Source organism: Macaca mulatta, chromosome 11 (assembly GCF_049350105.2).
Source record: "Macaca mulatta isolate MMU2019108-1 chromosome 11, T2T-MMU8v2.0, whole genome shotgun sequence".
NCBI lineage: Eukaryota > Metazoa > Chordata > Mammalia > Primates > Cercopithecidae > Macaca > Macaca mulatta.
Window position 1 is genome coordinate 11,666,110 of NC_133416.1, and position 26,656 is coordinate 11,692,765.

The window sequence follows — 26,656 nt, forward strand, 5'->3', positions numbered from 1 at the left end:
AGAATCACTTTCAATATGTTAATCATTTAAGAGTGGTAACTGGTCTCTATACAATAGTTTGGAAATGAAAAAAAAAAGTAGTAACTGGCTTGTCTTTCCAGATAAGCCAATGGAGAACAGGTTCCTACACCGGCTCCCTATTTTGTCCTCTTCCTTCCTATGGCGCTGAAAATGCCCTAGGAGTCAAGACACCTCAGTTCTAGTCCTGGTTCTACAAACCCTAGGAAAGCTCCTTAACCTCACTACTGTTCTATTCATTATAAAACAAACTAGTTAATCTAACTAAACAGTACAGTTTTAAAGGTTACTTTCTTCCTTTTTTTCTCCTCTTCCTAACATTTTCATTTTATGCTTCACACACTCCTTTTCCTTTCCTTCTTTATAACTAAATAAACAGCGTAACTGAACCATTCTTTAATTAAATAGTTCTGTGCCTTTTATTTTTACTGGAGTTTGAAAAGACAACAATCAAACCAAGTCCCCACTTCAAAGTCCCACCTTGTGGCCCTGCCCTCACCGGGAAAGGTTCTGCTCCTTCCTGGATAACAAAGCCTTCAATGATGTGGGTGAGAATCTGGGGCTTCACGATGGCCTGTGGGGGTTTTGAGTCACCCATCTGTCTAGACACCATGGCTAGTGTAGGAGGCGGTACTGATGGGGCAGGGGTCAAGGCTACTAGTTCACTGCCTGGGGTATTAGCATTCATATTAGCCACTGATTCAGCTTTTTCTGGAAAATAAACACAGATTAAGCAATAGACATGAGATGAAATATTGATCCATCTATTAGTTGAGCCGGCATGATCTTCCATAATAATCTATGTTTACCCTTGACAATTCACCCTGGATTCCCTGTTTTTGGATCTATTCATTTGTCCACCAACTTCTGGTCCATTTTCTACTCAACCAGATTTATCTTTTAGCTCACTCAGAACATTTCTCTACTCTGTGTGCACTACAACAGCATTTTAGAAGTCAGTTACTCACCTCCAAGACTGCTCTTCTCATCCATGACTTTTGGGCTCTCTGCTACTGGAGATGCCTTGGCAGGAAGCATTGAACCCAACGTGGAGACATCATCTCTCTCCTCCTCAGAGTCAGCCTTGCGTTTGACAGGCAATGTTTGGGGTTTACCCTATAGAGTAAAGAAGAGGAAAGAAACAAAGATGTACAAATGAAGGATAACAAGGAACCAAAATTATTACCATAAATAATCTCTTTCAAAGAAAATTTTCTTAGTTCCAGATTTGCCAATTTATCTACTTCCCATGGTACACTAAAATTCCTGGTCATTCCTAATAACTTTACATCAGGACAAAAGAAAATGTAACATGATTTAGTCCTGACCTAGGTCTTGAGACCCTATATTCATGCAGACCAACCAAGAACTGTTGTTTTTTCAAGGACTGATTTGGTTAAGGCTATCTTGATCTAACTTATTACATACCCAAAACCCAGAATAGTATCAGTAACAAATTTAGGAGTATAAAGTTCAGATATTATACATATTAATGTGTCACTCTCTTACAGAAAAAGCAGATAAATACCAGTATTAACCCTCTTAACTCTTTATTCCCCTATTAAATTAAGCTCTATTTCCACTCAGCCCCAGGTCCACTCTCATGCATAATAGTGCCCTCAAAACCATCAGACATCACTCACCGGCAAGTGCACAGACTGCATATAGAAGGCAGCAGGGACCTGGGCTACAACAGGTGAGGAGGTGGTAGCCCCACCCTTCACCACATGTGCTGTCCCCTGCACAGGAGCAAGGGTCATCCCAGGGGCCAATGTGGGAGGGCACTCCTGCAGTGCACCAGGAGCCTGGGATGAAGGTGGCGAGGAGGCCAAATGGGCCTGACCAGACTGCACTGGACCTGGCATCCCCCGGGAAGTAGGTACAGCAGCTGCCAGCTGTGCCAACCCCAAAGCCTGTGCCTGGGCTGTACCTGGCTGTCGAGTGCCTACAACTTGCACTGGGATATGGGGTGGTGGTTGCTGGGTAGCTGACATCTTAGCAGTCCCTAACTGAGGTGGCTTGATAGGTGCTACAGGTGGTTTGGATTGGATGGGAATTGGTGGCTTAGGGGCTGCATCAGGTGGAAGAGACAAGGGTGAAGACTGAAGCATGGGCTGAACGACCAGGGTTTGGGCTTGCTGCTGGGACTGCGAAGGTGGGACCTGCTGAGTAGGTGGGACCTGTGGTGGCTGAGGGGCAGTGAGAGTGGTGGCTTGCGGCTGCTGCTGTTGCTGCTGCTGCTGTTGTTGCTGCTGCTGCTGCGCCAACTGGAGGTGTGTAGCTGTGTGAAGGAGCTGAGACTGACGATGCTGGAACTGCTGCTGGTGGTGGATGGCAATCTGCTGCTGGATCACCACCTGTTTCTGCTGGAGGTGGATCTGTTGCTGTTGCTGAATCAGTGAATGGGGCTGGATTTGTGTGTAGGTGGCTGTAGGAACAATCCCAGAACAGAATAAAGAGAAAAAAGAGCAGAGAATAATAACCATTCTAAATTAAAAGTAAAATCATTTTTCCAAGGTATACCTAGCTTTGGAATTATGCGGTGAAAATAAATCTAGTCAGTATGAAACTTGGACATCACTTCATCCATACTCTTTCCACTGAATCAGACATTATCAACTACCACTAGTCTTAAAGATCCCAGAGAAAGAACTCCCTTGCTCAATCATTTCAGAGCCTCAGTAATTTCTTGTGTCTCTTATCTTTGCCATACTTAAATATTGTACTCTTTTACTCTGTACTCAGCAAAGAAGAATGGTTAGCCCCTCCTCCATTAGATTGGAGTTTCTCAAAGGCTGAATCCAATGTTTTATTTATTTTCACATCCCTAATACAGAGCTCAGGGCCTGACACTTCAGAAGCACTTAATATTCACTGAAAAAATAGATATTCACAGAGTTAAAGATACCAACATCTTCCCATGAATGACTTGGATTTTACAAACCATCAGCTTAGATCACTATCTAAGTCTTAGGAGTCAGCACCTGTCAGCTCTGACCTAAGTTTCCTCCACTATAAACTGGGATTGACAAACTCTACTTCTCCATATTGCACCAGATTGTCCAGAGATCAAAGCATGTGATAAAGCACTTTAGAAATATAACTGCTAGAGTATGTAAATACCAAGTATAATAATAACTAACTTTTAATTTTTTGTGTGAGTAAATTATCTAAGTATATCAACAACTAAGGTGCTAGAAACAAAAAAGGCAAAAATCAGCTTGACCAAATAAGATACACACATCTAACTACATCTTACCCGCAGTCTGAAAGCAAGTATAAACTATCGGTCTTGCCCTGTCACCTAGGCTGGAGCGCAGTGGTGCGATCCCAGCTCACTGCAACCTCTGCCGACCGGGTTCAAGCTATTCTCCTGCTTCAGCCTCCAGAGTAGCTGGGACTACTGGCGTACACCACTATGCCCAGCTAATTTTTGTATTTTTAGTAGAGACAGGGTTTCACCATGATGGCCAGGCTAGTCTGAAACTCTGACCTCAAGTGATCCACCTGCCTTGACCTTCCAAAGTGTTGGGATTACAGGAGTGAGCCACCGCACCCCACCTCTCTATTAGTCTTAAGTGCTCTAAGGCATTTGTACTATATCTGCTCTACGCTGGACCAAGTAACCACATTAAACAGTGAGGAGAGAATTCATCCCTTATAGTAAATGCTAAGTTACATGAAGACAAGGAATCTGCTTTTCAAAAATGTATCCCCAGTAATTCCTAGAAAACAGCAAGCAATTCAGTAAGATGTGATGAATGAATAGACAGAGTGATAAACTGAAGAACTAACAGCCTAAGAAAGCGGACAGGGCAACTTGTAAGCTGACTATTGCCTGGTAGAAACAGATAAGATCTGTATCTGTCACTTGTCCTCCGACCCTGAAATAATATGTTCAAGGCTGATATGATTCCCATTCCTTCCTCTATTCAAGGACCAACAGAAGCGGGGAAAAAACAAAAAGGTGAAGAAAAAAAGGCAAAAAAAGAAAAAAAGGAAAATTTCACATTAATTCTGAGAGAATAATGACATTAGGAGTGACAATTTACCTGAGCTAATAAGTGTCTGGCTGGGCGCAGGTGTGGCTGTCCGTGTCAGGTTCATACCCACATTCTGCTGACCGCTCCCATCTGCTTCTGCCTTCTTGGCTGCTGCACTTTCTGCCTCTGTCTGGCTGCCCTGGCTCACAGTCACTGTTTGGGCTGCAGGCAAGGGCTGCACCACTCCTGTGCCCTTCCTGGGACAGCTCCCACCACCCACTCCTGAGGAAGGCAACTGGCCCAAACCACCATGTGCCTGGCCACCTCCACCTGGACCCATGGACCCCGGGATGCTATTCCCACTGCCTCCACCAGCTTGACTAAGGTTGAGGGACTGGCTTGTGGCCCCAGAGGAAGCCTGTGCCACCGCTAGGGCCTGGCTAGAGGCCTGGGAGAGGCTAGAGACAGGGGAGGCTCCCGGAGGAATGGCCTTCTGAGTGGAGCCTTGCATTGGAGGTCCTTGAGCTGAGGCCTGTTGATTCCTTACTGCCAAGTTCTGCACCTGAAAGACATGAAAAAACAGATTGAGAAAAGGAGGACTGGAGGCATTAAGGTCAAAGATTCAAAAGCAGCCAGGATAGCTATTGTGTCATATTCCACAGAATACCTCAGCTCGTATCTCTGCCTTTACAATATACTTTAAGGCCTTCCTACCTCCTAGGGAGGAACTCTGGAACCATATCTAATTTTTCAGCCACGTTCACTCACTAGCAAGTGTGTCATCAAGTGTGGTCATTTATTCCTTCAAAATCTCTCTTCAGTTACCCCTTTGCTCGCCATTCAATCATTCAGCACCTCCCAAAACCTCGCCATTCAACCATTCAGCACCTCCCAAAAACCTACTATGCCTCAGGTACTACATTGGATACTGGAAATGCAGAGGAAAGACACAGTCTCTGCTCTTAATGATGACTTTCTACTACAGAAGACAAGAAAATTACCACTTACGATATAAGATGTATAGATATACACCCAGTACCATAGGAGTACAAAGAAGGAAGAGCAACTAAGACTAGGGAGATCAAGAAAGGGCTTCCTAAAACACGTGATGCTGATCTGACACTCAGTAGGCAATGGTGAAGGTGGGGGTTTAAAGATATTGGTAATAGCATTTGCAAGGCCAGAGCCAAAAAAGGATTATTATTTAGACCAGGCGCTGTGACTCACGCCTGTAATCCCAACACTTTGGGAGGCCAAGATGGACAGATTGCTTGAGTTCAGGAGTTCGAGAACAGCCTGGGCAACACTGCCTCTACAAAAAATGCCGAAAATTAGCCAGGTATGGTGGCAAACACTTGTAGTCCTGGCTACTCAGGAGGCCAAGGTGAAAGGATCACTTGAGCCTGGGAGGCAGAGATTGCAGTGAGCTGAGATCATGCTACTGCACTCCAGCCTGGGTAACAGAGTGAGACCCTGTCTGTGGAGGGGAAAAAAAAAAAAAAGACATTATTTTTAAATATTATAGAAAATATGTATAATTTCTAAAAAGACTGTATTTTTAGAAATTATAAATATTATGTTTGGGGTAAATTACAAGGAATGGAAAGAAACGAAGCTAGGAAGGCAGGCTGTGGATAACGAGGTAGAAAGGTGCTTGGCCATTAAGGGCCTGGTGTGTTGAAATAAGGAATCTGAACTTTAGTTTGGGAACAGCAAGTTTATCTGTCTTATTCACTGTTATATTCCTAGCACCTTCATAGTTCTGGCACATAGTCAGTACTCTAAAATATGGATAAAGGGAAAGAATGATGCCCGCTTAACGGATTATAGGAAGCCAATAAAGGTTATTAATCAAAATAAACATTCATTTATACATTTATACATTTCTGATTGAAGTATAAATCAATACACTTCCTATTTTAGAAAATATTTGTTATCATATCCTAAAGTTGAACATTCACACACTCTCTAACCCAGAAATTCCACAAGAGAAACTCTTGCCATGTACCACAGGAGGCATGTATAGGAATGTTCATGGTGGCACTATTCATAGCAACCACAACCTGGAATCAACCCAAAGGGCCATCTACAGAAGAGAAGATGAATAAACTATAGTATATTCATACAATGGAACAGTATGTAGAAACTACAATTAATAAACTACAATGACTCCAACAAAACAAATGGATCATGACAATGTTACTAAGAAAGCACTCTCCAAAAGTGTACATACAGCATGAGTACCTTATACATTTCAATACAATTAAAAAATATATATGGTGTCCGGGGTTTGCTTCAAAATACTCCACAGGCGGAGAAGGGCCTGAATGCAATGGCCATGTGTTGATAATTGTTGAAGCTGGATGGTAAGTACACAGGAATTCACACTTTTTCTATTTTTGTATATGTTTAAAATTTTCTATAATAAAAAGGGCATTTTAGAAATACAGAGATGCAATAAAACTATATAAAAAAGGACCCCAGGGAAGAATGGACTTAGAAATCAGAAGGCTCCTTACTATGGGTAAGGGAAGGCAATAGATGGAACTGCACACTGCTTATTACATTATTAAAAGTTACTGAGTAAATAAATTTTAAAAGGTTATGACGAGACCAACAGTGAGAGAGTGTCATGACCCAAGGCTTATAATATTAGCAAATTCTGTGTACCAGAAGTACAATTAAAAAATTAGTAGTAACAACATATATTTTCTTATTCTAAAAAAAGAAGTTAGTAAAAGTTTCCTGATAGTAATGCAGAAAAGAATTACAAGTAGATAAGACTGAAGTCAAGAAGACCATTTAGAAAACTAGTACAATATGCTGGTGCAGTGGCTCACGACTGTAATTCCAGCACCCTGGGAGACCAAGGTGGGCAGACTGCCTGAGCTCCGGAGTTCGAGACCAGCAGGAGCAACATGGAGAAACCCCATATTCTAACTAAAAATACAAAACATTAGCCGGGCATAGTGGCACAAGCCTGTAATCCAGCTACTCAGGAGGCTGAGGTACAAGAATCGCTTGAACTCAGGAGGCAGAAGTTACAGTGAGCCGAGATCACACCACAGCACTCCAGCCTGAGCAGCAGAGAGACTCTGTCTCCAAAAAAAAAAAAGAAAGAAAACTAGTACAGAACAGGTTCAAATAATTAAAACCTGAATTCAGGCAGGAGGAGAAGCAGTAGAGAAGAGGTGATGGCTTTTGAGAGATATTAACAAGAATCATCAGGATTGGGTGCTTTAGTATATAATATTATCTGGTAATCATTAATATATAGTTTTTCCAATCAGCTTCATTTCCATAATGGCTATTTCAAACTTTCCCACTCTCTCCCTATACCTCAGGCTACCTTCTGTTTCTCCTCCTCCTCCTCACCTCTTCAAAGAAAACAAAAACCATTATATGAGCATTACTTCATCACTTCTCCCTTCTCTCCCTTCTCTCCTTCCTATCAAAAGGCAATCAATCCTTCTCTGTGCTCTACATCCCATCTCCTCCTGCCATCTCAAGGAGCATATAAGATCCACTGCCTCCTCTTCCACTTCTCCTTCTCCACTGGCTCCCTCATCACCATGTATGAAATGCACATTCCCCTCCCCGGTTCCACCTTCCTTTCCTGGTGCTGATAAACTCTTAATAGCTATTTACAGTCACCGTATTCATTCCCACCAGCCATTCACACCCCTCAAACTCATCATACTACTTTGGATTCACCACCCCCCAAACTCAACTGAAACCACTCTCCCTCCCTATTAATAAAACCCCCTGCCCATGCACGCACGCATGCACACACGCACATCTTATAACATTTCGTTCCCTTGTCTTCATGACACTACAGTCCAGATTTTCCTATCTGCTGCTCTTTCCCATTCCCTCTGCCATCCCATTACCCTCTATCCATCTTGAACTGCTTTTCCAAAGTGGGGCTTCATCCTACCTCAGGGCCCCATATTAAACGTTCTTCTCCTCAATCTGTACTATCTCCCCAAACATTTTTTTTTAAAGATGGAGTTTCGCCCTTGTTGCCCAGGCTGGAGTACAATGGCATGATCTCAGCTCACTGCAACCTCCACCTCCCAGGTTCAAGTGATTCTCCTGCCTCAGCCTCCCAAGTAGCTGGGATTACAGGGGTGCACCAACACACCCAGCTAATGTTTGTATTTTTAGTAGAGACAGGGTTTCACCATGTTGATCAGGTTGGATGGTCTCAGACTCTTGACCTCGGGTGATCCACCTGCCTCGGCCTCCCGAAGTGCTGGGATTACAGGCATGAGCCACAGCGCCGGGCCTTTTTTTTAAGATGGAGCTTCCTCTGTTAACCAGGCTGGGTGCAGTGGCACGGTCTTGGCTCACTGCAGCCTCCAACTTCCAAATTCAAGTGATTCTCCTGCCTCAGCCTCCCAGTAACTGGGGCTATGGGCACACACCACCATGCCCAGCTAATTTTTTTTGTATGTTTAGTAGAGACCGAGTTTGACTATGTTGCCCAAGTTGGTCTCAAACTCCTGATCTCAGGTGATTCACCCGCCTCAGCCTCCCAAAGTGCTGGGATTATAGGCGTGAGCCACTGCGCCCGGCCTCCCCAGGCAATTTTAAACACTGAAGAGGGTGAACTAATTTAGTAGATGGGGGACTTCAATTATCATCTATATGTCTACTACTCTCAAATGTTTATCTCCAACCCAGACCTCTTCTCTGAGCTCAAGAACCACATAATAAAACTGCAGTCTCAGTATCTCCTCATGGATGGCTCATAAGCACTTCTAAGCCTGTATGTCCAAAACTGAACTTCACTCTAAATACACTTCTACATTCGTCGTCTCATAAACAGCACCACCGGCCACCCCACTGCTATATCAGATCTCATATCTGGCATCTCCCTTAATTCCCCCATCTATTAAATTAGTTTACCCTCTTCAATGATTCTTCCAAGTTATCCTCAAATATATGCGTTTCTGTCCATCTCCACTGCTACCCCCAATACAAACATCATCTTTCCCTTAAACCGTTAGAACAGTTATTCTCCTGACAGTCACACTCACACCATATCTGTTTAGTCTCCAAAGAGGAAATGAACATGGTATTTAAAAAGCAAAACAAAACAAAAATACATTCAAATCTCTCCATGACACTTCCTTATTTAAAATCCTTCTATAGCTTCCAATTGCTTTTTATAAAAAGCCCAAAATCCTAAACACAGCCCCCAAAGCCCTGCAAGATAAGGTTCTTCCTACCCATCTAGCCCCACTTTGCCAAACTCCAAGAATATAAGACTTTCAAATCCTCAAACAAATCAAGTTCCTGCCCTCCTCAGGGCCTTTGGACACACTCTTCTCCTGCCTCCAACACTCTCCTTTCACATCCTTATCTGGCTAACTTCTGCACACCCCAAGTTAAATGTCACCTCCCTGACTTCTACACCCCATGCCAAAGCTAAATTAAGTCCCTTTCTAAATTCTCAGAACACTTGGTACTTTCTCAATTATTTCCCCATTCAGGTGACTATTAGTTTAATGTCTGGTGTTTCAATGGTCTATGAGCTCCACAAAAGAAGTGATTATGACTTTCTTGGGCACCCAAGGTTAAGGAATGTTTGATACATTAATAATAGCAGTTCTTCCTGGACACTCACTACGTCCAGGCACTCTTCAAGCAGTTAAACACAGCAACTCATTTAGTCCTCACAACACATCCTGAGGTAGGTATATTACAATATCTGTTTTACAGACGAAAAAAACGATAACAGAAAGATGTCAGATCATTTGCACAGGGTCACACAGTAAGTAGTGGAGCTGGAATCTGACCCATCGGATGCGTATTTTTAACTACTGCCCTCTGTTCCTCCACATATTGACACTCAAATATCTGATGAAGGAATGAGTGGATAAACCAAAGAACTGGATATGGAAATGGAACCAACCTCATTCTTGGCTCCCACTGCTATCACCAAGTCTAAAACAAAGGCTTGCCTTACAGCTAGAGGACCCCAAGAGTTTCTTAGCAGGTTCCCTAACTTCTCTTCTCCAGGAACTATTAGAACAGTATTAGAACAGTTTTCTCCCTACAGTTCTTCCTAAATACTTTCCTCATCCTGTTATTCTGCAATGATCCCTGTGACCTATGAAGTTAACTACAACCTCCTTTACTTGGCTTTTATGCTCCACCCTAGCAATGACCTCTTCTATCATCAGGCCTGTTGATTCTATTTTATTTATTCCCTCATTCCAACGCCCACCACACATACTCATATTTAAATACATGACTATGCTCTTACGCTTGCTGTTCTCTCTCCAGTTTTCTTCTCACTCCAAATCAAATCCACTCACCCTTCAAGACTCTGCTCAAGTATCCCAATAAGGCATTGCAAAGTCATGTAACCAATTCTTTTCCAAACTCATGTTTCACTCAAAGTTAGCACCATTTAGTTTAGCACTTTTTTTTTTCTTTTTGAGATGGAGTCTCATTCTGTCGCCCAGGCTGGAGTGCAGTGGCGCGATCTTGGCTCACTGCAACCTCTGCCTCCCGGGTTCAAGCAATTCTCCTGTGTCAACCTCCCAAGTAGCTGGAACTACAGGCACACCACAGGCACACCACCACTAAGCCCGGCTAATTTTTGTATTTTCAGTAGAGACGGGGTTTCACAATATTGGTTAGGCTGGTCTTGAACTCCTGAACTCAGGTGATCCACCCTCCTCAGCCTCCCAAAGGGCTGAGATTACAAGAGTGAGCTACCACACCCAGCCTAGTTAGGGCACTTTCATTCTCTAAGCTCTTTGAAGACCTGACTCACATTTCTTTTTCAAACCTGCAAAATTTCTAATACAATTGTTCCTTGGTATCCACAGGGGATTAGTTCCAGGCTCATGGACATCAAAATCTGCAGACATTCAATTCCCTTTTATAAAACAGAGCAGTGTTTGCATATCATCTATGCACATAGCACATCTTCCTGTATACTTTAAATCACCTCTTGATTACTTATAATATCTAATACAATGTAAGTACTATGTAAATAGTTACACTATGCTGTATTCTTGTATTTTTTTATTCTTGTATTGCTATTTTTAATTGGTTTTTTCCCCAAATATCTTCAATCTGCAGTTGGTTGTATCTGCGGACGTGGAAGCCAAAGATGCAGAACCTGCAGGTATGGGACCCACAAACAGGGAGGGCCAAAAGTACACACAGGAAGAACTCAACATTTACCAGCTTACTGATAAACTAAAAGGATGGAGTAATTATCCTAAGATCCGAGGTTGTGTCCCATCCATAAGAAGCTAAAATTTCAGGCTCAAAAATACATGTATTTTGGGAATAAGTCACAGGAAGTAACGGTGAGGAAGACCTTTACTGGGAAAAACAGTGAACAGGAAGAGGAGAGTGAAAGTTGAGAACTAGAGTAACTTACAAACAGAAGCAACCAAACATTCCTCCAGTAAGGTCATTCCTCAGCCAGGTCAGCTTTAGATCTAAGTAACAGAAGAATTCTCTCAACAATCTCTTCTCTTCTGACAGTACTATGAGAGAATTAAGACTCTCCAAATAAAACAGACTCACAGGAGACTTGAAGGATGGTAAGGAAATTTACCCTATCTTGAAAATAAGATTTCCCAAATCCACAAGACTATTTTCAGGCAAATCTCCTTGTCTTTCTAACTCAAATTAACTCAAAGGTTATACGGGATTCAACTTCTATGGTGATTAAGGGAAGGAAAAACAAAACACAAAAAGTAAGAATTCTGAAAAGTGTAATGAAGCAGAAGGATGGACCCAGGTCGATGGTCATTCCCTTCATCCTACCCAGTGCCCACCCACAGGTAAAGTCATCGCCACTAACCTGATCTGCATCTGCATGAACTCCAGGAGACTGAGCAGATGGCACCTCCTGCTGGACTGCAGCCACTGCCCCATTAGGCATCAGGATGAGTTGGGAAGCTAGAGGCACATTCCGACCCAGGGTTCGGTTTACCTGCAATAGGTTTCCCAGCTGTGGCTGGCAAGGAGAGGAAGACGAAGAGCAAAGAGGACAAGAGGGAAAGAAGAGACAGAAGAGATGGAAAGGAAGGACCACAAGACAAAATAAACAGAAGATATTAAACAGCTGAGCCCTGCCTGTTCCACACCAACCCAGGAGCCTCATACTCTCCACATGTGATGAACCATCCAGAAGAAAACCTAGAATGCACAGAAAACTACAGATTGATGTCAAAGAGTCAGACGTCGAAGAAATAGAGAAAATTAGGATTTTAGAACAAGTACTTATATATATCGCTCAGTAGGCTGGGCGATAACACAGAATGTGTATACTTGTGCCAAAGGTTTAAAGGTTGACTATATCTAACACTAATTTAGTCAAATGTTAAGCCAGTATTTTCTAGCATAATATCTTAATTTAATCTACAGGCTACCTGTGAACAGAGAGCATCACTTCTAGGTTAAGTAAAGTATGGGAAGTAGGTCCCAGCTTCTCTCAAGACATCAGGGTAACCATGGTTTTAAAAAATGGCTTTTGGCCGGGCGCAGTGGCTCACGCCTGTAATCCTAGCACTTTGGGAGGCCGAGGCAGGTGGATCTCCTGAGGTCAGGAGTTCCAGACCAGCCTGGCCAACATGGCGAAACCCCGTCTCTACTAAAAATACAAAAATTAACCAGGTGTAGTGGCGCGTGCCTGTAATCCCAGCTACCTGGGAGGCTGAGGCAGGAGAATCACTGGAACTCGGGAGGCAGAGGCTGCAGTGAGCCGAGATTGTGCCACTGCACTCCAGCCTAGGTGACACAGTGAGATTCTGTCTCAAAAAAAACAAACAAACAAAAAAAATAAAACCGGCTTTCACTCAACTATTTGCCAGGGCCAGACAATCATGCCCCTGGGGCAATGGTGGCTGCATCTGTGGCTTACCCGTAGATACATCTGGGCCTGCGACTGGTTGAGGGGTGGGGAGGTGGTGTTCCCCAGTAGCACAGATTGGGTCAAGGTGGTAGCACTGGGAGAGCTCACACTCTGGGATCGGCTGATGAGCTGGGCGGCCGATGTGGTGGCCAGATTGATCTGTGTGGTATAGAAAGGAACCAGGACTAAGGATTTGGGAGAAGTAAAAGGAAATGTACATGACTGACCAAATCAGAGTTACACAGTCAAGAACAGAATATTTCACTTTCATGGAGCCGGGGGAAATGAATAATGTCTTCCTATCCAAAACTGTCATCCTGGTTACTTTAGGGTATTACCGAAGTGAAAAAAAACCAACAGCCTCTAACCACTAGTGTTAACAGTTGAGAAGACAAAAGATTGAAACAGAACAGATTTTACTTCTCATTGAAGAGTTCAGGGATTAGTCCCTTTCGTTATTTCCTCTTCTTCCCCAGAATTTTCTTTCTTCCTTAGACTTCCTCTTTAGAGACTCCAATACAGATTAATGTTGGTTACTTTCCCCTGTACTACTATTCTCTACTTAAGAGCAGTAACTATCCACTGACGGCTCGATACACACTCTCAGATCAGCGGCACAAAGTAATTTAACCCAGGGACAAAGACCCAGGTAGAGACGCCTCTCAGTGGGAGAGGCAGTACTCACTGAGGCCTGGGTGGTGGTAGTCTGCTGCTGTGTAGTGCTGGTGTTTGGGGAGCTGGCCTGCCGACTGGCAGCAATTGTGGCCTGTTAAAGGGGAAGGGAAACAAGAAGTAGCAAAGACAGTGAAGGAAAAAGCTCTCAGTCTTCTAGTAATAAATCACAAGCACAAAACATAGAGATTTGACTTTATAAACAGGGAGATTCCACTTTAGGGTAAAGAAAAGTATATTCACTAGCCCGATAATCCTCACATTACCACATATGCTAACCAGTTAGTCCCACATAACCCTCCTGGGGCAGAGAGGCAACTTGCCCTCCAGTTCCCACTCTCTTTTAGGTGGAAAAGATGTGTTTTTTTTGGTTTTTTTTTTTTTTTTTTTTTAAGAAGGAGTCGCGCCTCTTTCACCCAGGCTGGAGTGCAGTGGCATGATCTCGGCTCACTGCAACCTCCGCCTGCCAGGTTCAAGTGATTCTCCTGCCTCAGCCTCCAGAGTAGCTAGGATTACAGGCGCACACCACCACGCCCAGCTAATTTTTGTATTTTTAGTAGAGGGGGTTTTACCATATTGACCAGGCTGGTCTTGAACTCTTGACTGCAAGTGATCCACCTGCCTCAGCCTCCCAGAGTGCTGGGATTACAGGCGTGAGCCACCGTGGCCAGCCGGAAAAAGATCTTTTGGTCAGGTCATATCATGAGTCAATGCAAGTCTAGTCCAGAGGTATCGCATATAAATACAATGTGAACCACATATATAATTTACTACTATGCAAATTTTTAAAAAGTGAAACAGGAAAAGTTAACTTTCATAATTTATTTTATTTAGCCCAATATAAATATCACTTCACACGCAATTAATATTTTTTAATTACTGATATTTTACTTTTGTACTAAGTAGTCTAACTCTAAAATCTTATAGGACGTCTCCATTTAGACTAGCCACATTTCAAGCACTCAATAGCGATATGTGGCTAGTGACTATGATATTAGATAGTGTAGGTCTAGATTATAGACAGCGCAGGTCTAGAACATAGCCACTCTACATCTAAAAAGTGATTTTATAGTTCTTACTGCAACCCCAGAAGCTAAGATGCATCCATCCTCCCACAGGAGACAGGAGGCAGAAGAGGCTGCCTGCAGCCTGGCTTAGTACAGGATGCAATATGCCCCAAAAAATCTCCCCTACCCACCTGTAGTGCCTGTCCCCTCCCTCTCGGGCCAGCTGGCTGCTGACCTCTCACCTGCTGGACAGCAGCCAGGCTATGCAGCTGGGCATTACTGAGTTGCTGCTGGAGCATGAACTGGTGGAAATACTGAGCTGCATTGGGCTGCCGCTGCAGTGCCTGCAGAGCCTAGGAAAAGACAGAGAGGATAAAATATTTAGAATGGACTCCTAGCTCCTATTCTATGTAAATCACTATATTTGTGTGGCCATGGGAAGGACAGAAACCAGAGGAGATGGGAGTTTGGGCTAAATCTTCAACAGCTATTTTCCTTTTTTTTTTTTTTGAGACAGAGTTTCGCTGGTTGCCCAGGGCTGGAGTGCAACGGCGCAATCCACCGCAACCACCGCAACCTCCGCCTCCCAGGTTCAAGTGATTCTCCTGCCTCAGCCTCCCAAGTAGCTGGGATTACAGGCATGCGCCACCGTGCCCAGCTTATTTTGGATTTTTAGTAGAGACAGAGTTTTTCCATGTGGGGTCAAGCTGGTCTCGAACTCCTGACCTCAGGTGATCTGCCTGCCTCAGCCTCCCAAAGTGCTGAGATTATAGGCATGAGCCACCACGCCCAGCCTTTTCCTTCATTTTTTTTAGAGCAAGGTCAACTTGCTCTATCACCCAGGATGGAGCGCAGTGGCGTGATCATAGTCTACTGTAACCTCAAACTCCTAGTTCAAACAATCCTCCTGACTGCCTCAGCCTCCCAAGTAGCTAGGACTACAGGTATGCACCGCCATGTCTAGCTAATTTTTTTTATTTTTAGAGATGGGGTGTTGCTATGTTACCCAGGCTGCTCTTGAACTCCTGGCCTCAAGAGATCCTTCTGAGCCAGGCACAGTGGCTTATGCCTGTAATCCCAGCACTTTGGGAGGCCTAGGAGGGCGGATCACCTGAGGTCAAGAGTTTCAAGACCAGCCTGGCCAACATGGTGAAAACTCCGCCTCTACTAAAAATACAAAAAATTAGCTGAGCATGGTGGCGGGACTGTAATCCCAACTACTAGGGAGGCTGAGGCAGAAGAATCGCTTGAACCTGGGAGGCGGAGGTTGTAATGAGCTGAGATCGCGCCATTGCACTCCGGCCTGGGCAACAAGAGCAAAACTCCATCTCAAAAAAAAAAAAAAAAAAATCCTTCTGCCTCTGCCTCAGTAAGTCTATATGGTCCTTTAAAAACTGGAAGAAACAATCACAGTCATGCACCACATAACCACTATTTGGTCAATGGCAGACCACATATACAAGAGCTATACTATATAACCTAGCAATAGGCTATACTATATAACCTAGGTGTATAGTAGGCTATATAATCTGGGTTTGTGTACGTGCACTCTATGACAGTCACACAATTACAAAATTGCCTAACAATACATTTCTCAGAACATATTCCTGTCATTAAGTGACGCATGACTGTAATTCTATGGTTTATTCTCCATAGAATGTAAGAAAAGCAAAGCAGTGCAATTTACACAAACTTATTTCTCCAATTGGGAGCTGGAAATACATGCCATAGCAAAGACTAGACAGGGTGAAAATAAACAAGATGCCGATTAATGTAAAGAAAACAAGAAAAAAAGCTGGGCATGGTGGCATGTGCCTATAGTCCCAGCTAGTCAGGAGGATAAGATGAGAGAACTGGGAGTCTGAGGCTGCAGTGAGCCCTGATCGCACCACTGCACTCCAACTTGGGCAGCAGAGCTAGACTTTGTCTCAAGAAAAAAAAAAAGAAAGAAAAGGAGAAAATGTAAAAGTATATTTTAGATAGAGAGTAAAGGTTATAGAGCCCTAATGGGTTGGAAATAATGAAAAAATAAATAGTGGCTTCTAAAAGATTCCATCAGGTAAAATTTTCAACGAATTCAACCAATTGGCATTTTTACATATTTACAGTATGCTAATACAGATTTATAAAATGAACAGTAGTTTGGTTTTAGTGCTAACTGGACTTTACTGAATTCTTATTCTTCAATAATTGGAACTATTTTTATGATATGCATAGTTATTCTAGTAACCAAAATATTTACTAAAAGACCTCATTCCCTAACAGAATTAATACAAACATGGAATTTGCTGTTTGTTTAAAAATAAATCTCTAAAGAGTTCCATGATACTTCTATTACTCAAGGGGATTTACAAGAATGGCCAAAGATTAAAAACCTGGCAATCCAGGATGAGAAAGGGTTAGTTAGAATCTAGCTAGATGGACTGAATGTTGTTTTTTAAATCCTTATTTGAAAGACCGGATTTCACTGTTTGCTTGCCCAAACCTTGTAAACTCCTAAGATTCTCAGGGCTGGAAGACAGCTTAGTCATCATTTAACCCAACTCTCCCCAATTTGTTGAAAAAGAACTGAGCACAATTATTTTCCAGCATCACTGCCTACCACAAGCCAAGACTCACAGACCACGGCCCCTCAGAGCTGAGCCTCACCTGCACTGCTTGTCGCTCATACAGTGACATTTGAGCTATCTGGGGCCGAGAGCTGCCCCCTGAGCTGGAACTCCCATTGGTGGAGTTGGAGTTCTGCTCGCTCTCAGTCTCCATGATAGCGGTCCAGGGTCCCCAAGGCTGGTGCTCTGACTCAAGACCTAGATGGAAGCAGTAAAAGGTTAAAACTTATATCTTGATCCCAAGCTGTTATCTCATGTTATTATTCAAGAACACAAGAAATCCCTAAGTATCTGAGAATCTTCCTCCTCTTCCATAAGCCATGATTTCTCATCTTAAAACTCCCAAATCTTCAGTATACTCTTGCAACCATGTCTTCCCAATATTACCATCTTTTGAAGCTATGCAGTCTCAAAAGAAACAGCCTTTACATATTCCCTCATGGATGTCACTAAGTAAAATGGCCAGAATGTGAGATGGCACCTTACAATACCAAAGCTACCTTACATTCCCATAGCATTTTTTAACAGTTTAAAATCTACCCACTTAAAACTTTTGGCTGTCTCATTTTCGTCTCCATCTGCATCGCATTATCATCCAAATGAGTCACCATATACTGGGGAGCCACTGGTTGCCTCCTTTCACTGGGCTAGGCACTTCACCTATACTCTCTCTCTCATAGCAGTGCTGTTAACACTGTTATCCTTATTTTACAATTTAAGAAATAAGGTTTTCTGAGATTAAAGAAGTTGCCCTAGTAAGTATCAAGTCTTTAGACTAACGCATGCTTCTTCAAACCAAACTCTGATTAAGGCAGTGTCATTCACTATGATAGTGAGTACTCGTTATCTTCATTCTATGGAGGAGGACCTTAAGATACAGACACATTTAGTGGGTCATGAAAGGTCATAATACTAGGAGGCAGAAGAGCTCACCTACAGCCCACATAGCCCAAATAGCTGCCTGGTTCCAGCTCCGGCTACTAATAACACCTCAGGCATGTCGGTTTTCCTCCTTATACCTGTTTCCTCACTGCAAAGACGGCTTCATACTGAATGTAATATATCATTTTAAGACATGACTCCGGGGTATGCAACATAGAAATACACACAATGAAAATCTTCAAGAAAGTAAGATGCAACTTTGTAGTCTACTAATGTCAGAATTTACCCACTGGGGACTACACTTAAATTTGCAAAAAGACACATATGAAAACATTGCTAAGAACCAAGCAAAGAGACAGGAGATGAGAAGAAGAAATATTCTTCCAAAGCAGCACTAAATGACAATAAGGTTTTTACTCATTCTTTTTGTTTTTCTCTTTTGTTAAGCTTCACACTATTTTCTCTACTTCTGAGGCACTGGGCCAATATCAGGTCACCAAAATATTATTTGGCTTAGGAATATAAACATCAAACCAGAATTTCTGCTAAGTGTTGTCAACAGTTTTATTAGGGTGAATGGATTGGTCATAGCGATTGCATCCAAAACAAACAAACAAGCAAAGTAAATAAAATCAAACTGCTTGGCCTTGGCAATAAAGCTGAGGATATTTCTTATTATCTCATTCCCAGTACCATCCGATCACACCATTATCCCACCCCCAAATCTTTAGTTTCATTTAGGACTAGCAAATGTCACTGCAAACATGTATATAACCCAAAAAGTACATAGGAAAAATCACATCAGCTTCAACTAGTCTACCTTCTCCCCACATCTTTTGCCAAAATATCAAAGCACTAAACAGATACAGACCCATGAATCCTCATTATCAGCATGTGAAGAAAAAAAGTGGGTAAGGATTAGAGGCAGCACGGCACAGTTTTATAGATTACTGGATTTAGTTCACTGGACTCAGAGACTTGAGACCCCTTTGCTAGGTATAGAGACCATAATTCCTACGTTCACATGTGAAAATACTCACAAACTGTATCACCCCTCGTCTCCCCAAAACTGAATTCTTATTAACAATTTTATTTTGATTGTGAACTAGAAATAAAAATGTAAAGGGACCAACTTAAAAGTCTCAATAAAATCGAGGGAAATTGCCACCAAAACCAGGATTCCTGGATCCCAGGCACATAAATGTATTCATTTGTGATCAACACTATGACTACAAGATTAAATACAAAAAATGGAGACAAGCAGTTTCGGCAGCACCAGGAATCAAAATTTTCAAAATTAAACTGGAAGAGAGTGAGAAGCTGATCCACAGATGTCCCCAAAGTAGCTAAGCCACGGTCATCCTAAAAGGTAGCATGTGGGGTATACATGGGGTTGGGTAGGCGCACAGACCTACCGAAGGGAGCTAGAAAGGGACATTGAAGTGGACTTAGTATTGGGTCGAGAGTTGGAGAAAGTCAGTATCCCTAAGCACGAAACTCTTATCATGTAGAAAGGATGGGACACAGGAAGGGGGACGGGAGAAGGGGGTGGTTCAGGGAAGACTGTGCCAAAGACATGGTAATAATCAAGAGAACAGGGAGAGTAGACGCCCAGGGGTCCTGGTTCTATATAGAACCTTGATGAAAATGATGTTTCAAAGAGAAATCAAATACACCGGGGGAAGGGGGTGGATCCAGTGGTGCGCCCAGAGTGAACTGACCCAAGTGAGCAGGGACATGTGCATACAGATAGCAGGGAGACAGGCAGAAGTCAACGAACTGGAGGTTGAAGAACCCAGCGGACCACGAAAGCAGGGAGATAACTAGACAGCATGCTCGGCTGGAAGGACCAAAGTCAGAGAAGGAAAAATGAATAAGAAAATGAGCAGTCAGAGGCAGCTAGGGTGACGGACAGACAGCATGAAGCGCAGCAGAATGAATAGCCAGAAGACTCGGACAGGCAGAGCCGAAGGACCGCAGAGCTCAGCGCCAGAGGTAGGCAGGGAAAGCAACTGGGGGAGGTACCTGGGGCGTTACACAGATGGAGGTGGCTGAGGAAACATCCCCGCGCAGCCAAGCCCCCAAAGGTCCTGCCCCTCCCCGGCCCTCGGTCGCCCGGTTACCTTCTCGCCTGGCTCTGCACCCAAGTCCTCCCCGGGGGCGTCCACCTCATGTGCCGGGGTCCCCAGTCGCCAGGCTGGGCTGGGGGCTCGCTCGGCCTCCGCGGCGGGCTCCCCTCGCCTCCTCCCCTTCCTGGAGGGGCGGGGGCGCCGAGGGCGGGGTGGGAGGCGCCCGGCGCGGCCGCGGCTCCCCGCCCCTCCCGCCGCTCCGGGTGCGGGCCCGGCAGCGGCTCAGCCAGGCCTCCGGAGCTCGCTCCGGGCCTGTCACTTCCTGCCCGGCCGAGGAGGTGGGGGCCGCAGGCCGGGGGCTGCGGGCCGGGCTGGAGGAGGGGGCTGCGGGGAGGTGCTTCCGGGGCAGCCGGACCCCTCCCCCGTCCCTCCGCCTCCCCTCGGCGCCCTCCGCCCCCTCCCTCCCGCGAGTCCCTCGTTTCCTGCCGGCGCCCGTTGCCATGGCGACGCAGCTCCCGGGCCTCTGCGCTCCAGGCCCCGGGGTTTTTTCCTCTCTCGCTCTCTTTCTCCTCTTTTTTACCCCCTTCTTTCTCTCCGAGTTCTGCTCGCCGGTTGGAGGGAGAACACTAACAAAGTGCTGGCCTCTAGTGGGGAACGCACTTCTCGGAGAGGAGAGGGAGATGGGAGAAGGGAGGGAAGTGACGTGAGAAGGGGAGAAAGAAGGTGTTTTCTGGAGCTGCTGGGAATAAGGGATAGAAAGAAAGGATCAAAGGGACCAAGAGGCAGTGAAGGAGAAACAGCAAAGCTACGACCCCTAGAGAAACGATAGACTGGGAAAGGAAATGAGGCAAAGGAAAGGAGAGAAAAGGCCAGAAAAACTTTGAGAATGAGAGAAAGGAGGGAGAAGGTTGATTGTTTAATCCCCCACCTCAACTCCAAGAAGGCGGGAACGAATGCTGCAGAAACAGCTAACCCATTAGGAGTTGACTTCATTTTCAAAGCAGCAACCTAATATAACTTCCTTTGGATAACACTTAAGTTTGTCATTTCAGAGATTTGTGTGTGCTTCGATTGAAATATGTATATGAGTTCGAATGACAAAAACGGGAAAAGGCCAGAGTATAGAGATGTAGAACAATAGGGCTGTTTCTGGGAACACTAAACATTTGATCGGGGAGCCTTTGTCATTGTATTTATGGTACCAACTTACCGGTTTTTAATTATTCGCTCATCGTTCAGCATTCAATAACTATTTGTAGAGCGCCTACTATGTGCTAAATCATGGAAGCTTGGATTGCATCAGTGCACAAAACAAAGATAACTGCCTTACTGCCTTCATTAACCTTTACAGAAGGGTCTGGGGGATGCCTCGTGGATTAACAACTGGGACTGATGCTTTTTCTCTTGCTCTCTCAGTCTTCCTAACCTCTATCCTAGACAGTTATTTTCTCTGTCAATGCACTCTTCTTTCTCTCCTTTAAAAGCCCATGCATGATTTGTTTATAGAGAAAAAAACAAGTATTATTTTGCTTATAAATTATATCCATTTAGATTTTTCTTTGAGAGAGGAGTATTTGGACTCCAAGCTCTTTATTTGTGGCAGCCAAATTAAAATCGGAGAACAATCTCTGCAGGCTTCTGGGAACTAGTCAGACAGGTATGTGAGGGAAGAAACCGGAGGGCAGCCAAAGGACTGGGAAAGTGAAGACACGGGGTATGAGGAGGTGAAAGGGTGTGTTGCCAGGCCGTGGATGACAGGCATTGGCTGAGGATGAATTGAAAAGATTCTGACTGGAGAACCAGTGGTGAAAACGAAGTAAAGCATTCGTTGTTTAATTCACACCTGGATTTTTGGCATGTCAAAGGAGTTAAAGCTTTTCTTGCAGAAGTTTAGAAATGGATACTGATTGAGCCTAAGCGGAATTTTCTAGTACCAATGGAAAAAAAAAAGCATCTATAGATAATTTTCAGATTATACAACATCAAAGTCAAGAAACATGACTCATGTGCTTACTTAGTTTCCCTGGGAGAATTATAACTGTTAAGTGTCTAAAGAAGATTTATAAGCTCTTCCAAGAATAAGGAATGCAGATATAAGAGGGTATACACTTGTTTTTCAATAGCCTATGGAACTTGTGTACCAAGAGGATACATGACCATATCTCATTTCACCCTCCTTACAAATGGAGCAGAATTACTGACTGCTACTGCATACAGTTACATTCCACCTCTAAAGATTCTTTTCGTACTTACTTGATCACTAGCTTCTACAGCTACTACATAATGTTAGGGGATAAACGATGGATACTTTTGTTGAGTGCCTGTTATAAATTTAGCCAGAGAATAATCTATCATGAGGCAAGCTATATTGATTATGGGCCAGTAGTTTAATTTTTATATGTAAAGGTGTGTGCTCCATATATCACAGGATTCTTTTCAAGTTCATTTTTCTCCAAGTCAGGCCAGTATTCTAAGGTTATAGGTCTAAACAGTTTCCACCAAAAAATATTTAGTATAAAAAAGAAATTTGGCCGGGCGCGGTGGCTCACGCCTGTAATCCCAGCACTTTGGGAGGCCGAGGCGGGCGGATCACAAGGTCAGGAGATCGAGACCACGGTGAAACCCCGTCTCTACTAAAAATACAAAAAATTAGCCGGGCGCGGTTGTGGGCGCCTGTAGTCCCAGCTACTCGGGAGGCTGAGGCAGGAGAATGGCGTGAACCCGGGAGGCGGAGCTTGCAGTGAGCCGAGATCGCGCCACTGCACTCCAGCCTGGGCGACAGAGCGAGACTCCGTCTCAAAAAAAAAAAAAAAAGAAAAGAAATTTATCAACAGCAAAGTAAAGTTATAGGAAAACCTCCATACATAAGAAATCATTTTCATAGACTAAATCAGCTTGAGAACAGGCTTTGAAGAGCTTATCTCGGTCTAAACAGCAAAACAATTTGCGTTTCCTCAAGAATACTCAACTTTTTTTTTGAATTTTTCTGAAGTGTCTCATTTTCATTTAATGACTCTGCTGGAATTAGCCTTTTCTTTTTCAAACAGAATGGTTCTTCTGAATGGAGGCTACAGAATTTCTTTACTCTGCATAACACTGAAGGCCATTAGCCTAAACAGGTGAGAAGGAAAAGCATTTAATCTGGTGTATGGAAATTGAAGCCCTCCTGCAAACTTCTCTAAGGAAGGATCCTGATTTGAAAGGCTATCGATGTTTGGCAGCAACTAAAGCAAATAGACTAGAAGGTAAGCTAATAAAACTTTTCATATCAACTGAACATTGCTTAAGCATTCCTCAAGCTTCTCCTGTAAACTCAGCATTCTGCAATAAATTGTGAAGGAAGAGATGTCCTTTACCCTAAAGGTGTTAGTATCATTGGAATGTGTCTTTCTACAAGTAATCAAGTAAGAATGTGTGACCATGTTTTTATGCAAATATGGATAGGAAGAAGTAGAGAAAAAAGGAAATCATAACCTTTACTCTCCCCACCACCAATTGTGGCTGTGAACTACCATATACAGCCCACCTGTATCTCACTGTAATTCTGCATGCCACTTTAGGTCTAGTTGGGAGAAAATGAAGATTGAGTGGATTTATAGGCTCTTAGATATTTAAAGGGGGAAAAAAAAAAAGAACTTTAAAACTAAGCCCCTCAATTTTCAGTGAAGAAAATTGAAGTCTAAATGATAAATGTAGAAGAGGGATATGTCGTAATCCCTGGAAAATAGAAAATGTCCAATAAATATTAGTTAACTGAATTAATGTCCTAGATTCTTGCCCTTCTCTCATAGGAAAAGAATATGAAATTAAAAGATATGAGGATACCTCTCATCTCTCGCTACTAATACCTACCATAGATCCTTTCTTCAAGGAGAAGTTTAAAATTAACATACTAATTGGTTCAGCCCAATATTCCATCCATCATTGCCCGCAGAAGATATAGATGTACCCCCACATCCTTAAGAGCGTAAGACTTGACGATAACATACTCTTCATCAGTTTAGACAGTTATAATGATGGCAAGTTATGCACCTTTCCTTAACTTTGGTTTGCTTTCAGTAAAACAGGGATAACACCTGGTAGTTGGTGGAAATAAATGAGATGTTTGTAAAGCACTTCACATTGGGACCTGACACATAGCACAAGCTATTATTAATTTTCCTTACTAATATATTTTTGTGATCACCAAATAGAACAAACCACTCTTTATATTTTATTCAGTTTACATCACAACCTTATTAACTCACAATTTTAGTTGAGTTTATGCATTAATTAGTTTAGTGAACTTACTGTTATTTTATATGACAAAGAGTATTCCCTTCCTTGTAAACTACATTTGCCTCCTTCAGGCTTCAGGTATATCTTCTTGTCTACTATTTGAGTATTTAGGGAGCAAAACCATGTTGGAACCAAGTACTAGATTTATACCCTCTGGGACTATGTGTCCTAGGCCCAGAGAGCCAGGTATCTGGGAAAACATCTAAAGGGAAAAACGATTCAAAATATACTTAGAGCGTCTGCTCATGGCCTCACATGCATTATTGTATTCAACTCACTCAATAACCTTTTCTGCTAGCTGTTTTTAATCCTTAATTTACAGATGAGGAAATTAAACCTCTGGAAGATTAGGTAAATTGCTCAAGGTTCATAGGGGTAATAAGTAATGGAGTCGGAATTTAAATTCAGGTCTGTCCATCTTCAAAGCTCATAACTACGTTACGTCCTTCACAGTGTGAAAATAGAGTGATGCAAAAGGTCTGTTTAAAATGCTTAGCACACACATAAACGTTTGCACAAAGAAGCTTGGCATTTGCTGTGGTAAATACCTGAAATGGAAGGCCCAGTCTGCCTTTGTTAACTAGAGAAATAGCTCTAGTTATCAGTCTGTAAAGACACTGTGGAGATGTCTCAGCAGAAAATAGAGATGTATATATGATTTCCCTAAATTCTCTGTTTTCTCTCTCATCTACTGATAAACTGTGGTAAGCAGAACAATGCCCCCCCACCAAGGATGTCCCCATCTGTGAAATCTCTGAATATGTTATGCTCCATGGCAAAAAAAATTAAAGTTGCAATTGGAATTAAGGTTGTTAATCAGTTGCCCTTAAAATAGGGAGATTATCATGGATTACCTTGGCAAACCCAGTGTAATCAAAAGTGTCCTTAAAAGTAGACAAGGAAGGCAGGAAAGACAGGTTGAGTGATGTGATATGAGAAGTATTTAACCTGTCATTTCTGTCTTTGACACTGGAAGGGGGCCACAAGCCACGTAATGTGGGAAGCCTTCAGAAGCCAGAAAAAGCAAGGAAATGGATCCTCCCCAGAGCTTCCAGAAAAGAACACAGACAGCCCTGCTGACACCTTGATTTTCACCCAGTGAGAGGCATGTCAGACTTCCTTTTTTTTCTTATTTATTTATTTATTTTAATTTTTACTATGTTCTTTTTGAGACTTTTTTTGAGTCTCACTCTGTCACCCAGGCTGGAGTGCCGTGGTGTGACCTCAGCTCACTGCAGCCTTGACCTCCCAGATTCAAGCAATTCTCATGCCTCACTTTCCCAAGTAGCTGGGATTACAGGCGCCTGCCACCATGCCCCACCCAGCCTAGTTTTGTATTTTCAGTAGAGGTGTTTTTTGTTTTTTTTTTTGAAACAGAGTCTCACTCTGTAGCCCAGGCTGGAGTGCAGTGGCACGATCTCTGCTCACTGCAACCTCCACTTCCCGGGTTCAAGAGATTCTCCTGCCTCAGCCTCCAGAGCTCAGACAATCCGCCTGCCTCAGCCTCCCAAAGTACTATGATTACAGGCCTGAGCCACCGCGCCTGGCCTTTTTTCTTTTTCTTTTTTTCTTTTCTTTTTTTTTTTTTTGAGACCGAGTTTCCCTCTTGTTGTCCAGGCTGGAGTGCAATGGCACGATCTCAGCTCACCGCAACCTCCGCCTCCTGGGTTCAAGCGATTCTCCTGCCTCAGTCTCCCGAGTAGCTGGCATTACAGGTATGCGCCACCAGGCCCAGCTTATTTTGTATTTTTAGTAGAAACTGGGTTTCTCCATGTTGATCAGACTGGTTTCAAAATCCTAACCTTAGGTGATCCGCCTGCCTCCACCTCCCAAAGTGTTGGGATTTGGGAGGAATTAGCCGCCGCCACATGTCAGACTTCTGACCTACAGAACTGTAAGATAATACATTTTTGTTGTTTTAAACCACTAAATTTGTGGCTTATTGTTGTGTCTCAAATCACTACCAGTGACAACAGAAAATTAACATACACCTAGTACAGGAAAGGAAAACTTCCTTCTACTCTCTTAGGTTCTGCAGCTGGTTTAAGAATTAAACTGACAAATTAGCTAATCCCAGCTACTTGGGAGGCAGAGAACCCGAGAGGCAGCAGAGGTTGCAATGAACCAGAATCACGATAATATAGATTAAGGCTGGGCGCAGTGGGTCATGTCTGTAATCCCAGCACATTGGGAAGCCGAGACGGGTGGATCACCTGAGGTCAGGAGTTCGAGACCAGCCTGGGCAACA

At 43.3% G+C, this 26,656-nt stretch overlaps 1 protein-coding gene and 1 long non-coding RNA gene across 4 annotated transcripts in view; one reads left to right on the forward strand and one right to left on the reverse strand.

Annotated features, from left to right (window-relative positions):
* Nucleotides 1–20,454, reverse strand: part of PHC1 (polyhomeotic homolog 1) — a 27,171-nt gene extending 6,717 nt beyond the window's left edge. The window contains exons 1-10 of one of the 3 annotated variants that reach the window (XM_015151025.3): nucleotides 20,185–20,454; nucleotides 17,220–17,377; nucleotides 14,813–14,923; nucleotides 13,577–13,657; nucleotides 12,901–13,050; nucleotides 11,839–11,970; nucleotides 4,071–4,563; nucleotides 1,662–2,446; nucleotides 987–1,134; nucleotides 518–729 (exon numbers count right to left, since the gene is read on the reverse strand). In XM_015151025.3, the coding sequence (XP_015006511.1) occupies nucleotides 518–729; nucleotides 987–1,134; nucleotides 1,662–2,446; nucleotides 4,071–4,563; nucleotides 11,839–11,970; nucleotides 12,901–13,050; nucleotides 13,577–13,657; nucleotides 14,813–14,923; nucleotides 17,220–17,333 (2,226 nt within the window). In that variant the 5' untranslated portion in view covers nucleotides 17,334–17,377; nucleotides 20,185–20,454. 3 annotated transcript variants of the gene reach the window in all.
* Nucleotides 19,791–26,656, forward strand: part of LOC114670784 (uncharacterized) — a 22,247-nt gene continuing 15,381 nt past the window's right edge. The window contains exons 1-2 of the long non-coding RNA XR_003720517.2: nucleotides 19,791–20,056; nucleotides 23,178–23,375. This is a non-coding gene — a long non-coding RNA (uncharacterized LOC114670784). The remainder of the gene's footprint in view (nucleotides 20,057–23,177; nucleotides 23,376–26,656) is intronic.